At 38.0% G+C, this 15,404-nt stretch overlaps 2 protein-coding genes across 7 annotated transcripts in view; one reads left to right on the top strand and one right to left on the bottom strand.

The window, feature by feature from the left end:
* The window catches only part of DCAF15 (DDB1 and CUL4 associated factor 15), a 32,640-nt gene extending 24,058 nt beyond the window's left edge, over positions 1-8,582 (top strand). Inside the window, exons 8-13 of the mRNA XM_058165633.1 lie at positions 648-739; positions 2,275-2,403; positions 6,489-6,574; positions 6,934-7,038; positions 7,399-7,514; positions 7,916-8,582. Of these exons, the coding sequence (XP_058021616.1) occupies positions 648-739; positions 2,275-2,403; positions 6,489-6,574; positions 6,934-7,038; positions 7,399-7,514; positions 7,916-7,971 (584 nt within the window). The 3' untranslated portion in view covers positions 7,972-8,582. The remainder of the gene's footprint in view (positions 1-647; positions 740-2,274; positions 2,404-6,488; positions 6,575-6,933; positions 7,039-7,398; positions 7,515-7,915) is intronic.
* A 1,138-nt stretch (positions 8,583-9,720) lies between these two features.
* RFX1 (regulatory factor X1) overlaps positions 9,721-15,404 on the bottom strand; it is a 59,131-nt gene continuing 53,447 nt past the window's right edge. For all 6 annotated transcript variants that reach the window (XM_058165632.1, XM_058165631.1, XM_058165629.1 and 3 more), the window contains one exon: positions 9,721-14,238. In XM_058165632.1, the coding sequence (XP_058021615.1) occupies positions 14,072-14,238 (167 nt within the window). In that variant the 3' untranslated portion in view covers positions 9,721-14,071. The remainder of the gene's footprint in view (positions 14,239-15,404) is intronic.

Consider the following 15,404-nt stretch of genomic DNA (forward strand, 5'->3'; position numbering starts at 1 on the left):
CAGGTTTTTTCCCATATAACCAGTAAGTTTTGCTTTTTAAATATTGTTGTTTGCAGTGACAAGTTGTTCTTCAATACAGTATAGTTTATGAAGTGTTTTAAAAGTTGGAAAGTAGGAAAGATTAATGCTGACTTGTTTTTCAGAATACATTCACAAAGTGTGTGTTCTTTTGCATATTAGATCATGGTACCCTGCCAGAACTAATTCAGAAGACAAAAATAAATATTTTTGATAATGAAGCCAGTCAAGTAGACAACTGCATGTTGAAGTCAGTCAGTTCTATTTTTCAATGCAAACACTTTGCCTGTTCAAAAATATTAAAAACATAAGTTACTGATATCATGTAAATTTGTCTTGTACACTAGTGATAGGACTAGTAACAGACTAATGTAACAGATTTGAAAAAAAAAGGTCTATCAGTGCCTATTGGCTGCTTTGGAGTAATCATCACATTAAACCTTAGATAATCAAAAGGGGAGACAGAATGCTTTGAATGCATTCTCTTTGAAGCATCCAATACATTCATTTCTCCTGTTTTTGGTTCCCTCTTTTTATTCTTTAATGTTATAAAAAGATCTTTTTGAAGACGTTCTTCTGAAGCTCCATAATTATTTTTTTACTTGGCTTTATATTATTTTTTATTTCAGAATATGAGGATGACAAAATCTCCTTGCCATTTGTTGTGACAGACCTCCTAGGAAGAAATTTGAAGCTTTTGAAGGAGAAAGCTGTTTGTGAGGTAACAGCTGTTTCTAGGAATCTTCTGATCTGAGAGAAAGAGATGCTACTCTGTTTGAATACTAGACCACGAAATGATTATTCTCAAGAAAATGTGACCTCAATATTTTTTTCATTACTTTCTTTCTTGGTTTTTTTTATTACTTGCTTTTTTGGTTTTATCCAGTTATTTGATCTCATTGTATTGAAATACACACACACACAAACACCCTGATTATTTGGAATATAGTTGTTTTAAATTAGGGAGATGTCTCAAACTCATTGAGGGATTATTTAAATCGTATCAGTTCATTTTTTAGAAAGTTTCAAATGTTTCCAATTTATATTTACAAGTATCTTTGGTTTAAGCTGCCAGTTTAACAAACATTATGTAGTTTGATTTTATCTTAGCTTATTATGTGGCTGATTATGGTTGTGGTTTATTCTGTAAATAGAATAGAATAGAATAGAATTTTATTGGCCAAGTGTGATTGGACACACAAGGAATTTGTCTTGGTGCATATGCTCTCAGTGTACATAAAAGAAAAGATACGTTCATCAAGGTACAACATTTACAACACAATTGATGATCAATATATCAATATAAATCATATAAATATATAAATGAAGGTTAAATAGTCTTAGCATATACTAGGCTTGTAATTTATCTGTTAGAGGACCTTCATACAAGGGCTGGACGGTAGCCAGAAAATATACAGACTATAAAATTAATTTGACAAGAACTGTGTGAATGGGAAAGATTTTCCAGTCTAGGTCTCTTTTCTCTCTTTTCTTTAGTTTAGGTCTCTTTTCTCTTTTCTTTAGTTTAGCTTATTTATTTGTGCAGTTCCTGGATTTCAGAAGTAATATTTTTGTCTTTTATATATTGTGTTGTACTCCAATTAGAGTTTGAATCTGTTCTGGAAAGACACCCCTCCCCTCTTTCTTTAAATGAAATTTTAGCATTTCAATTTAAAATAGTTTTTGAGGCTGATTCTGTCCAGATCAGAGAAGAGACATTCTATATATGAAAAGCAAATCAATCGATGTGCAGAAAAATATTTGCTATAATATAATATTTAGGCAACTGTTGCCATAATAGCATGCTGAATTTTAAGCAGAATGTTAAGCCCTCTGTGGTACTTGTCTGAAATTGTGAAATTAACAATGTACATTCAAGATGTCTTGCAGTTATGTTTCTCAACTATGCACCTGTTTTTCACATTTTCTTCTGTCCCATGGATGAATATATATATTAACTAATCCCTACCATAATTCAAAACTATGTACAAAAATTATAATAAGAGCTTGGAATAGCTTATGTCAGATTTTTCTGGCTAGTAGATTGTGGAGATTTTGCACAAGATAGCTTGTTAATAGGAAAAGAATGAATTGGGATAGAGGAGTATTGATTCAATGTTAGAGGTGTAAACAGAGGAGCAGTTGTATTTGTTTGTATAATGACTTTCTGAAAATTAAATGCTTTCTTGCGAAGGAGCAGGTTATGCCAGAAAGTACTGATACAGATTCTTCCCTGCTATCTTTCTGCTTTTCCAGGGCCAATATTTAACCGTGGAGCAGCTGACTTTAGATTTTGAATATGTTATTAATGAAGTGATTCGAAATGATGCTTCATGGTCCAAGCAGTTTTGTTCCTTCAGTGACTATGACATTGTCATCTTGGAGGTAGGAATATGATAGATTTGTTTAACGATATCTTATTTGAGAACATTGTTTTTATACTATTGCTTCTTGGCTCATTAAAAAAAAATGCAGATGCTGTTCTCCAGGTCTGATATTTAAGGAAACACACTTTCAAATTTTTTTGGTTTTTGAAAATAATGGGTATAAATTTAACATACTTAAATTATTTTTGGCTATTAGTCACTATACAAGCACCTTCAGCCAGAGTGCTGAGTATTGATTTGCAAGTTTACCTGTCTCCTTGAGTGTCAACATAGCTTGAAATAGTTAGCTCTAATTCAACCCAGATTTTTTAACATTTATCCTTAAATAATAATAAAGGCCCTTATCATTCACAAAATTGGCTCATATCTGTAATGATTTTTCAATACTTTTGACTACAGAGGGTATAAGGCAAACTGCTGCCTGTCTGTCTAAAAGGGGGTGGAAATGGACTCCCGAAAGATGTCACATGGTATAAATAAAAATAGTGCAAATTGAGAGTTTTCGAGACCAGACGTTTCCCAACATACCTCCCTCAGAATTGTTAAACCACTTTCCACTTTTGTCATATTTGTGATGCTCACTGCATTAGTAAATGGGTTCTGGGTTCTAGGAGTTGTATTCTACCTCTGGAAGACACCTTATTAAAATAAGGATGTTTAAGAATTAATGTATTTTTACAGTCCAAGAAGATCGTATAGTTAAGAGAAGAGATACGGCTTTTTGCAGATTTGAGGTCATTCCTAATAGAAAATGCTTCTATTTACATTTTATGTTGTCTTTTTAACATATATTCTCAAAATAACTTATATTTAAGAGACTAACATACATATGTATTTAACTGTGGAGAATAAAACTTAGTTATCCAGAAGAGTAGAAGAATCTCATGGTTGCAATTGGAGATATAGATGATAGAGATAGACAGATAGATAGATAGATAGATAGATAGATAGATAGATAGATAGATAGATAGATAGATAGTAAAAACTTCCATTCTTCTTCCAATCCAGCCATTCTTGGGGCAGTCTGGCAGCTTTCCAGAACTTCCTATACGTGATGATTGTGTAATGTGGAAATCAGGCAGGCATGAATAATAAAGCTAGATAGCTCTTCCAGCACTAACACAGTGGGTGAATTAGCTCACAATAACCATTCAGGGCTACAACATCTGATCAAGCTACAGCAGCAGTTCAAACAAATACAGTACTGGGATCAATTCAACAACTGAATTGAGCTTATATTGACCTGTTCTCATTAAAAAAGTTCTCAGCAATCTAATTTATTGGAACAAAGAAATAATATTTTTTTAAAAAATCAAAATTTCTGTGGCGCAGTGGTCTGAGTCATGTTTGCATCATTAGTTAGAAGATAAATATTGCCAATTTGCTTCGTGTTGACTATTCTGATCCATAGTGCCAAGTTTTAATTAAAAGCTCTGGCATAACTACTATTGCCTCATTGTATTCAGTGCCAAGTGAGTTCTAACTCTCTCCTGTTCTCTCGTCAGTTCTAACCTTTCCTGCTCAAGGTGACCTATGAGTCTCACAGTTTATGACTTGTGGATTGACATAGTAGAAGGATTAAAATTTGGAATAAGGTTGTACAGACAACATTTCCTTGATATTAATAATGTGATGATTTTATTATGGATTGCTAGCTCATCACTCTGATCACTTGTTCACACAAAGGTTTTATTTGTGCCATTTTAGAATGGCTGATTTGAATACAAAAGAGAATTACTTCAGAGAAGTCTCTGACTAGTAAGGGGCAGAGTAGGAAACCATTTTGTTATTCATTCAATAAAAGCTGACTTAGATATTAGGAACTGCCAACCAGCTAATTAGGCTTACATTTTGATATTTTGAAATTCAAGGGTTCCTGCTTAGTGTATTTCTTTTCAGTTTATGAGAGTTAAAACACTACATGTCTCATATGTAGCACAGGGGCATGAATGATCTAAGAACAATCCTTTGTTTTCTTATGTTCCTTTCAGTTTTAACCTTGGGTTCCCTTTAGATAAGAATAGAATTGTGTCTTCCAGCCGAATGCAACTTATTTAATTCTTTTAGAATAGAATAGAATAGAATAGAATTTTATTGGCCAAGTGTGATTGGACACACAAGGAATTTGTCTTGGTGCATATGCTCTCAGTGTACATAAAAGAAAAGATACGTTCATCAAGGTACAACATTTACAACACAATTGATGATCAATATATCAATATAAATCATAAGGATTGCCAGCAACAAGTTATAGTCATACAGTCATAAGTGGAAAGAGATTGGTGATGGGAACTATGAAACAATTAATAGTAGTGCAGATTCAGTAAATAGTCTGACAGTGTTGAGGGAATTATTTGTTTAGCAGAGTGATGGCCTTCGGGAAAAAACTGTTCTTGTGTCTAGTTGTTCTGGTGTGCAGTGCTCTATAGCGTCGTTTTGAGGGTAGGAGTTGAAACAGTTTATGTCCAGGATGCGAGGGATCTGCAAATATTTTCACGGCCCTCTTCTTGATTCGTGCAGTATACAGGTCCTCAATGGAAGGCAAGTTGGTAGCAATTATTTTTTCTGCAGTTCTAATTATCCTCTGAAGTCTGTGTTTTTCTTGTTGGGTTGCAGAACCGAACCAGACAGTTATAGAGGTGCAAATGACAGACTCAATAATTCCTCTGTAGAATTGGATCAGCAGCTCCTTGGGCAGTTTGAGCTTACTGAGTTGGCGCAGAAAGAACATTCTTTGTTGTCCTTTTTAATGATGTTTTGATGTTAGCTGTCCATTTGAGATCTTGCGATATGATAGAACCCAGAAATTTGAAGGTTTCTACTGTTGATACTGTGTTGTCAAGTATTGTGAGAGGTGGAAGTATGGAAGGGTTTTTCCTAAAGTCTACCACCATTTCTACGGTTTTGAGTGTGTTCAGTTCCAGATTGTTTTGGTTGCACCACAAGGCTAGTCGTTGACCTCTCGTCTATATGCGGATTCGTCATTGTCTCGAATGAGACCAATCACTGTTGTGTCATCTGCGAACTTCAGTAGCTTAACAAATGGATCATTGGAGATGCAGTCATTGGTATACAGAGAGAAGAGAAGTGGGGAGAGCACACAGCCTTGGGGGGGCCCTGTGCTAATTGTACAGGTATTTGATGTGATCTTGCTTAGCTTCACCTGCTGCTTCCTGTTTGTTAGGAAGCTTGTGATCCACTTACAAGTCTGTTCCGGTACCTGTAGCTGGTTTAGCTTAGTTAGAAGAATGTCTGGAATGATGGTATTGAATGCTGAACTAAAGTCTACAAAAAGGACCCTTGCATAGGTCTTTGGAGACTCAAGATGTTGTAGGATGTAGTGCAGAGCCATATTAACAGCATCATCTGTTGATCTATTTGCTCGGTATGCAAATTGCAAGGGGTCTAAGAGCGGATTCGTGATGGTTTTCAGGTAGGAAAGCACTAGCCTTTCAAAGGTTTTCATGACTACAGATGTTAGAGCAACTGGTCTGTAGTCATTCAGTTCCTTGATGGTGGGCTTCTTCGGCACTGGGATGATGGTAGAGCGTTTGAAGCAAGAAGGAACATAGCACATCTCTAGTGATTTATTGAAAATATGGGTGAAGATGGGGCCAATTGGTCAGCACAGACTTTTAAGCAAGAAGGAGTTATCTTGTCTGGGCCTGGAGCTTTTCCTGGCTTTTGTCTGTGAAATAGGTCCTGCACTTCCTTTTCTGTGATCACTAGGGGTTGTGAACCCAATGAAATGGGGTCAGTTGTAGGAGGCTTGGCTGTTGTTGGTGTGTCTGAGATAGGGGTTGTGGAGATAGGTGGCTGTAGTTTCCTTTCAAACCTGCAGTAAAACTCATTCAGGTCATCTGCCAGTTGTTGATTACCTTCAGCCTGGGAAGGAGGTTTGCCATAGCCGGTGATATTTTTAAGAGTTTTCCACATGTTTGCTGGTTCATTTGCTGAAAATTGATTCTTTAGCTTTTCAGAGTAGCTTCTTTTTGCTGCTCTTATCTCCCTTGTTAGTGCATTTCTGGCCTGATTGTACAGCATTTTATCAATGCTGTATGTGTCTTTAAATGTGTCTTTTAGGTATGTCCAGAAACCAATCAAGTCATCATCAATATTGGACTCTTACTGCTTGCATTTCCTTCTCCAGATGAAGAGGGACAGCTCAGGTGAGTCCAATGCCAGGCTAGACACTTCTTTGGATTTGTTTCCAGGATTGTATCTTTGCTGCACAAGCCTTCCTGAAGCAACATTGCAATCCTGCAAAAGGCACAACTGTTTTAAAACTGCCAAGTGCTTCTGCATATTCTGAAGCAAGGTCTGCAGTTCTACCAGAAATTTTAAATATTATTTCTCAGGTATTAAAATGCATTCTCAAAATGTTTGGAGACAATATATGCTATCTATATGAGCAAAGAATTTCTTGGGAGCAACTGTGTAAGGTTGGAAAAATGTTGATATAAGTAGGTGTATTATTTGTCTGAGTTTATTGGATTGGTAGTCTTCTAATCATTATTATCATCTGCAGACCAAAGACATATCACACCAGCCTTAAAGTGGCATGGGATCTGAATACTGGCATCTTTGTCACTGTCAGTGTAGGTGATCTCACAGAAGTCAAAGGGCAGACCAGGTAAGACGGGGTTGACCTATTACTTTTCTGAGGGTATATTTATCCTTGAATTCTTTTTTACCATTTTTCTATTGCAACTTTTCTAATAAAAATCAGCCCTTCAACTCTCTCAGACATATTTCCCTTTCTGCAAAGATTTTCAAAAGGTACCATTCCATGTCTCCTGATGGAAGTGAATGGTGACCATTATTATATAGTGGCAAAATTAAAGGAACATAGAGAATAACCTGTCACTTGTTCTGATGATCTTACATTTGAGGGCAAATTGATTAGTATTTTTCCATGATTCTAAATGCTGTATCAAAATTATCAATGTGTGAACTCTGGGCTTGCTAACTAACCCTAGTTCCTGCCTCTCAGTGGCAGTGTGTGGAGCTCCTACCGGAAAAGCTGTGTGGATATGGTAATGAAGTGGCTTGTACCAGAGAGCAGTGTTCGCTATGTCAACCGAATGACCAATGAAGCCCTTCACAAAGGTATTTTCTGTCTTGTGAAAGTTGCATCACAATCAGTGGATTCAGTTGGCTGACCAATATTGACATAATAACCAGCTTTTAATTAAAGAAATGCTTGGTGCTTTCTGTCTCTGACGTTCTTTCTGAAAAAAAAATGTAGGATACTTTTTCTAGAAAATTTATAATGTTAAAGAGTGTAGACATCTGTCTGGATTCTGGATTTTTGGAGATTTCATTCAATCTCTTTGAATGATCATGGCCCATGAAGTAGCAGCAGTTAATTACTATCGTAGTTTCTGGTTTCAGATAGCAGATTTCCAGAAATTCCATCCAAGAGGACTTTATAATGTAATTAGTTTTGGAGAAATCTGTATTGCAAGGACACTTGTTCCTGGCTAATTCTTTTTTGTTTGTAACTGCAGGTTGTTCGTTAAAATTCCTAGCAGACAATGAGCGCTACACATGGATTGTCTTATGAGATCTGATTCAGAAGCAAAACTTACAACAGGTGTTCATTTTTTGCCATAACTATGTCCAATTCAACTACCTCCTTGTTAAACATTTTTAATTTTCCCATTTCTTTAGAGTAGATGTTGCCTAGATGATCTTGGAAACATTAGATTTTGTGAATAGAAAGACATCCTCTTCTTCCTTGTTGCTGTTGTGGGGGGTGGGTATGTGAAAAAGCGAGGTTGCTTGAGACTCTGAAAAACAAATTTTTCTTTGCAGACTAGTATTATTGTTTAGGATGGCTCAACTTCAGCTGATTTAGAAAAAGCAGAAAGTAGCTGGTTAACCTTCTATAGTGATCTGTATTTGGTGAAGCTACAAGGGATAGGTGGGAATATCCTGTAAGATTTGACTCCCTCTAATGCAAGAACAAATTATTTTAAGGCAACAATATTGTTTAAGGAGACCAAATCCGTTCCTTGTTTCAGTGTCATTTTGTACTTGTTACTTTATCCATTTTTTCCTTCCTAAATGTAAATGCCACCCCACCTCACATACCTAGTGGACCGATTACAAATGTTTTTCTCTGTTTTCTCTCCAGCAGGTCTTATTTCCTGCAATAAATATTTTAAACTGAGACTAACTTGTCATTTCTTTTCGTCTTTGATAAAAAACTCAATACAAATTACAGCATCGCAACAGAACTTTCACGCAGGTTGACATTAGGAAATGTTTACTATCTGGAAAGCATATGCAAATTTAAGATACTTACTGCTTGTTCTACAAGAACATTCCATAATTCACATACGATATTCACATATCGTAAGACATTATTTTTTTCATGGTTCACCTATGGTCCCAAGGTGATTTGTCCATACTTAATTTGCCCAGTTTGAGCAAGGTGTTTCTGAATTGTGTGATTTCAGATAGTATATATAACTATAATTATAAATATTTTTTCATAAAGTGCAAGAGAATGTTGTCTTAAAAGATGGGAGGGTAATTAAAATTCAGGATAGTTATGAGCGGAAGCATCATTTCCATTTCATTGGCAGTCTTCGCTTTAAATCAGAGGTAATAGTCCTCATAAATAAAATTCATATATTACCAAAAATACCACTATAGGAATTTCAGGCCCTAAGAAGTTTAATATAAATGTGTTGCACTATAGTTATGAGTAGCAGCCTTTTTATATAACTCCAACAGAAACATACTTGCCGGAAAACCTCTGATTAAAAAAAAAAATTGCAGAAGCTATACAACAACTGTGAAATAGTAAAAAGGAGCCAAATGGCATTTGATTGTCTCAGAAAAAAATCCTTTAAGGCTATGCTCATTCTATTTAAAACATCAATTGTATTCATCCTATCTAAATAGCTCTGCCGGGATGGAGCACCAGGAGATGAATTTTTAAACATGACTTCAGATGTAAAATGGATTTACTCCTCCCTGCTATTTCTTGGCTCTGTAATTTGTATGAAGGGTGTAATATAGCCCTGACCCTCTTTATATGTTTAGATCTGCAGTTCCCAAATCCTGTGCCATCACAGGCACCACAGCAAACTCACAGGGGCAGCATAGGATATTTAATAAATAGAACTGTTAGGGAGCTTGCTACAGCATCCAGGACACTGAACCAGGTAAGTTTGGGAACCTCCGAAAGTTCATCCAAGTCATAGAACCTGTGTTGGGATTGCCAAGCAGATACCTTGATTTTAATTTTGCACACGAGGACTGAAATGTGATCTCATTTTTGTAAGAGTAAGCAAGCAGCATCCTAGGCAAAGAACACGGCTGAATTTATTTCTTAAGAAAGAACTACAAAAGGTAGAAAACAGCTGTTGCACTCTAGACTACACACACATACATCATCTGACCACAGGCACTGCCCATCTCATGGACCCAGGACACCTACAAAGCTCTTCAGACTCCATTTGAAGTCTATAGAACAGCTAAAGCTGCTGTTGCCGCCGCACAAAAGATTGACACAAAATATATATTTTATACAATATGTAGATTTTGCAATAAACATCTATATCACAGGTTTAAAACACTGGAAAAATTGAACAAATAAGGCCATGATGGTTGAAAAACCCAAAAATATCAAGTAATTTATCTTCACCAATCTCACAATATTTAGGTGGTTTATAGAACAAGAATTAGTTATTACATAGAAAAGCACAGATATTTTTGTTTTAAAACTAGAATATCTAATATTCAGTTACAAACCAGAAGAGTGATTACTTTCACTAGGGTAGCAAGTAATCAGATCTGTTTGCTTAGTTACTAGCACAGAGAGGGAACAGGACTGATTTGTGTGGGCTACTAAATATACTCCGCAAGTATTTCTGCAGTCTGCAGTATCCAGACTGGCTTGAGTTTGCTAACAACTGTTCCTAGCTGCTTTGCAGCCAATTTGCTTAGTGAATGGATATAATCCTGGTTCAGAAGGAAAGGATTTTGTTGTGTAAGGCAGCAACTGAATACAAAGGTAAGCTTATTCATGTTGTTGGTCTTGTGTGATTGGTGGATCCAGCATTATGCAGTTTATAAAGGGAATAGCTAGCTCACAGAAGCAAGATTTTTGCAAACAACTAGATCCATTTTCTTTACCAGAATTGGGACTGTCATAAAGCTAAATGTCAATCTGCATACATTTCGGAAAGCAAGGACTGGGGGAAATGCTGGAACATAGGAATTATTTCTCAAAACCTGATTAGTGCTTGTCCTTGTAGAGATCATTGGTTATCCTGTTGGCGCACAAAACTTACGATTCACTGATGGATATACTCATACATCCAACAAACCAAGGTATATGCAGACGTCCAGGACAATGGAGTTGAAATTTTAGGTATGCCACAAGAAACGTACTGTAGAAACCATGGATACTACGTGCTGCTTTGCTACAAATTATGAAAATGATAGTTGAGCCAGATAGGGGAATTAAGGTGCTTCTCTGAGAGACTGGGTTCTTATGCAAGGGGGTATTGGCTCCAGCACCTCTAGTAAAGGCCAGGGAGAATTTTTCTCACTTTCATCTTGCAAATACTATCTATGCTTTAATTCAAAACCAAGAGGTGCTTTATGTGCAAAACTTCCTTGAAGGCAGCATTTTGCTTTGCAAGCAAAGCAAAAAGGTCCAAACTTGTGTTTTCCCTCTATTCACTCCCTTTCAATATTGTGCCACTTCACAACTTGGGCTACTATATTAAAGACAATTTTATGTAGAAATAGCTTGTTAGGCTTACATATTTAAGAGGGACTACAATAATATACTAATAGATTTATGTTCAGTGCCTGAAACAGATTTCACTTGCTGTAGCAAAAGAAACTGGACAGAAAATAATTTCATGACTAGAATCCAAAAGTATCTGAAGCTGCATTTGTTTCCCTGGATCTTATCCTGGACTAGAAGCAGCTGGTTCTAGCCTATTTAGCTGAAGATGGAAATAAAGACACTTTAAAAATGTGTTTCTTTCATTATGGCTTCCACTGTGAAGAAGTATCCTAAGGAGGAATAGCAACTAGAGGCCTTTTGCCTGCAGCACATACTCTTCATAGGCTTATTTTCTTGCTCAGGGAATTTAGATTAAGCCAGGCTAACTTCTGGTTTATCCGACTGAGTGCTTTTACATGGAAGTCTGGGCTAAATGGATAGCACGTAGAGGTGGGCTAAAACATAAGAAGATATTGTTTTGACCGCTTATTCCTGCCCATCTGTATGCCTACAGCCTACAGATATTTAACAGTCATAGTTAAGACTTCAGCAGGGTAATATTACAGTAGTATCATTAATTTGGATTCAAGAATCATTGGCTATTAGTGCTTAAACAAGTTCTTTAGAAAGCTCACAATCACAAAATTATTTTCACAGCAATGCATATACCTTACATAATCTTTAAGATTTAGTCAAAATGTGAAGAATGGCACTGTAGTAATTTTGCCCAGCTGCAAAATTTTGCTGCTAATGGAACCCAAGTCTTCATGCTCAATTCTAAATGGCTATAAAGTCAAAACAATTGCAGTTGGTGAACTATGAATCCCATTGACTTATAATGACCAATTATGTTAACCCTTCACAAATAGGAAGGAAATCTGCATTGCTGATCCTTGCTTATGGTTTTGTATGCATTTATACACAGAATTATTTTCTGGTCCATTTGGCTTCCTATTTCTCAGCAAGTTGGCAAATCTATCATTTTGACCAGTAGAGTTTCTGTTGCATTCCCTGTTCTAGTTATTCTTCAGTAACGTAATGGTGGGCTAACAGAAGTTTAGGCTGAGATGAGTAAGCACCCTGTTCCATAGTGGTGTAGATTGTAGCAGTTCCTATATCCACTTCCTAGTTTATTCCTGTATAGCAGGCAATCTTTGGACTACAAGCACTAGAAAAAGAATTAACCCCACTCCAATCACCAGCACGTAATGGCCTTAAGAAGTCAACAGTGGGGTGAATGTTTCTAAAAATCATTTCTTGGTCAATAAAAGGGTAGCCCCGACTTCTGCCAAGGCTAAGTGTACTATTAGTGCCACTAGCTTTACAAAGTAAGGCTTGAAAAATAAAAGGTATTAGCAAAACAGGTTGAGTTAGTTATGTTTGATGTGCTAGCAGAGTTCAAAAATGGCTCACTTAGGCTGGCTTCACACTAAATAGAGTGGGATTTCATGACATGTCTCAGGTAATTCCGGAATTTGGCTAAAAGTTGCAAGTGTATCAATCATCAGGAGAAGCACCAAGTCTGAAAGCTGCATACAAAAACTGTATTCAGGGATGTTAATAACTCATAAGAATAGAATGCTACTCCTGCTTGCCACCCTGCTCCCAAAAAGTAGGGAAAAGTAGAAACAGAAAAACTTTGCAGCAGAACTTCAAGTGAACATTAAGTATCCATAAATTTAGACATATTTAATGTGAGGCTGAATTTTTTTTAACATAACAGTGGGCTTTGGATGAATTGTCCAAGGAAATTAGCACTGGACAATCTAAGCAGCTGAAGAATTAGAATAAGCTCTATTAGAAAATCTAGAATGGCAGACACAATTTCAAGACGTATCAGCTGAAACCATGATGCTGAAATCTCCTTTTTTCCTCTAAAAAGAAAACGAAACTGTAGCCAGAATTTTGCTGGGTCAGAAAGACGGGTACAGTGGATGGCACTTGTCCTAGTTATGTATACATCTATGGCAAACCAAACAATTACAGCTGCACAGAGTGAATGCTGCCCTATTCCAAATAACATTGCACCGTTGAATAGCTGAAAGCCCAGTTGCATATACTGCACTGAGAAAATCCACTTATAAATTCAGCCACTGCCACAGAAAGCTTCAAGGATTCAATGCTGATTATTACACAGAAACTTTTCACTGAAGCTGGAATAATTCTTGCAAATTCCTGCCCTATACCCAAGCATTGACCACCACTGTCCAAGCTTCTGGAAATCCAAATTCTTGTGTCCAGCAGCCTTGAGTAACAAGTATTAAGACAGATGCTCAGCATCAAGGAACAGGCAGACACAAGGAGTTTCCCACAATATAATGACATTCAACCTGATCCAACTAGTGGACGGAATGACTCACCAAGAATCAGTTTCAATGGCTCAACTAACTCAGGTGTGCCAGAGACTCTGCATATCATACTTCTGCCAAGAGGCAAAAAAGGCTAGGCCCTTGCTAAACTTGGGCCAATTTTATAATCTCAAAGCATGGGTTTTATGCATTCCCACCAGCATAAACTGGGACCATGCTTGGTCAAGCACATAAATTCCCTTCAAAAATCAGCCAAAGTTGAAGGGGTCGTGACTTAAGCCAGTTTCAGACTACCTATGGTAATCAAGGAGGTAGTCAAAAAAAGAAACTGACCCAATCAGTGAAACCATGATCAGCCCACTAACCAAGCACCCCCAATGCTACCAGGTATTAGGTAGGCTTTTAGGGGGAGTGTTGCTGGGATCTTACTTGGTTTGTATTGGGTACAGGTTGGCCAGGGACGGGGGTGAAATGAAAGCGCATTGCATACCACTCGGAGACAGGGAACAGCACATCTTTATCGCAGGGCAGCACAACGCAGTGCAAGATGCACCCTCACTTCCTGCTGGCCACTTAGTAGTCAGTCCCTCCTTTATTCCTCTTTAACTGGAAGGCAGTGCTTGCACAAAGATGCCCCGTGAATCTGTCCTTGCCAGTTTCGAGGGTGGCTCCATAGGCTCGGCTGCTAGGCTGCTGGATTCATTGGAGCTAAGAGACAATTCTTGAGGCATCTCTTCATCGCTCTCTTCCTCTTCTTCCTCTTCTTCATCTAATTCAAAAGAAGAAGCAGTTACATCAATTGGAGGCACAAAGCCAAGTTAGACATTGAGTACTGAGGCATTGAAACTTTATTTTCTTAGAGGTTGTCCATCACCAAGCAATTATCTCAAAACTAAGTATTCCTTCAGTCACTTCAGCCATAGGTCGGCCCTAAACTGTCAAAATTGCTAGACCTGAGAGATTACAACAGTGGCTCATTCCTATAGAGCAGTGATGATTAACCTTTTTGGTGCCAAGTGCCCAAAGCACGTGCACACACGCATGAATGCACACGCACATGCCACAATCCCCAAAATGCAATGTGAGGACGCCCCGTGTATGCGCCCTGCACATGCACACACGTTCCCTGCGCATGTGCTCCCCATGCATGCGCCCCGGGCCCATGTTTTGGCTTCCAGGTTGGTGCAGGTGGTTTTTTAGGCCCAAAATGGGGCAGGGAGGGGGCTCGCAATCTCCACAGTTTATACCCCCATCGAGTCCTAGCTTTCTGCTGCGTTCCGTGACTTCTCCGATCTTTGCAATCTCTACCCCCATCGCGTCCTAGCTGCCTCCTGCCTTCCATGTCTTCCACGATCTCCACAGTTTCTACCCCCATCACGTCCTAGCTGCCTCCTGCCTTCCGTGCCTTCCACAATCTTCACAGTTTCTCCCCCCATCACGTCCTAGCTGTCTCCTGCATTTCTGCCCCAGAGAGGCACCTGTGGAGGGTGGAACCTGTGGAGATCAGGGAAGGCCCTGCCCCCATGCATGCACGGGAGAGATCTGAAGACTAGCTGGCCAATGGGACATGTACGCATGTGCGGTGGAGCTGGGCTGGGGCTACAGCTGGCATGCCTGCAGAAAGGGCTCTGCGTGTCACCTGTGGCTATAGAGGGAAACCTCTGAATATGTAATACAAGGGATAAAATTATTCCTACCATACTCACTACACTTTGGAATCAGAAGACAAAAAGTACTAAGACTTTTGCCTAAATGAAGGGCCAAACATTTTGACTTGCTGACTAGTCAACCATCTCTTAGTCACAAAATGGGATACGAGAGTAAACTCCTGTATTGTACAGAAGTTTTATTTTGGATTTTTTTTGCTCCCACTCTCCTCTCTTGCATTATAGTACAATAATAATATAGCTTTTAATGTTTACAAAACTTTTATGC

Source organism: Ahaetulla prasina, chromosome 2, assembly GCF_028640845.1.
Source record: "Ahaetulla prasina isolate Xishuangbanna chromosome 2, ASM2864084v1, whole genome shotgun sequence".
NCBI lineage: Eukaryota > Metazoa > Chordata > Lepidosauria > Squamata > Colubridae > Ahaetulla > Ahaetulla prasina.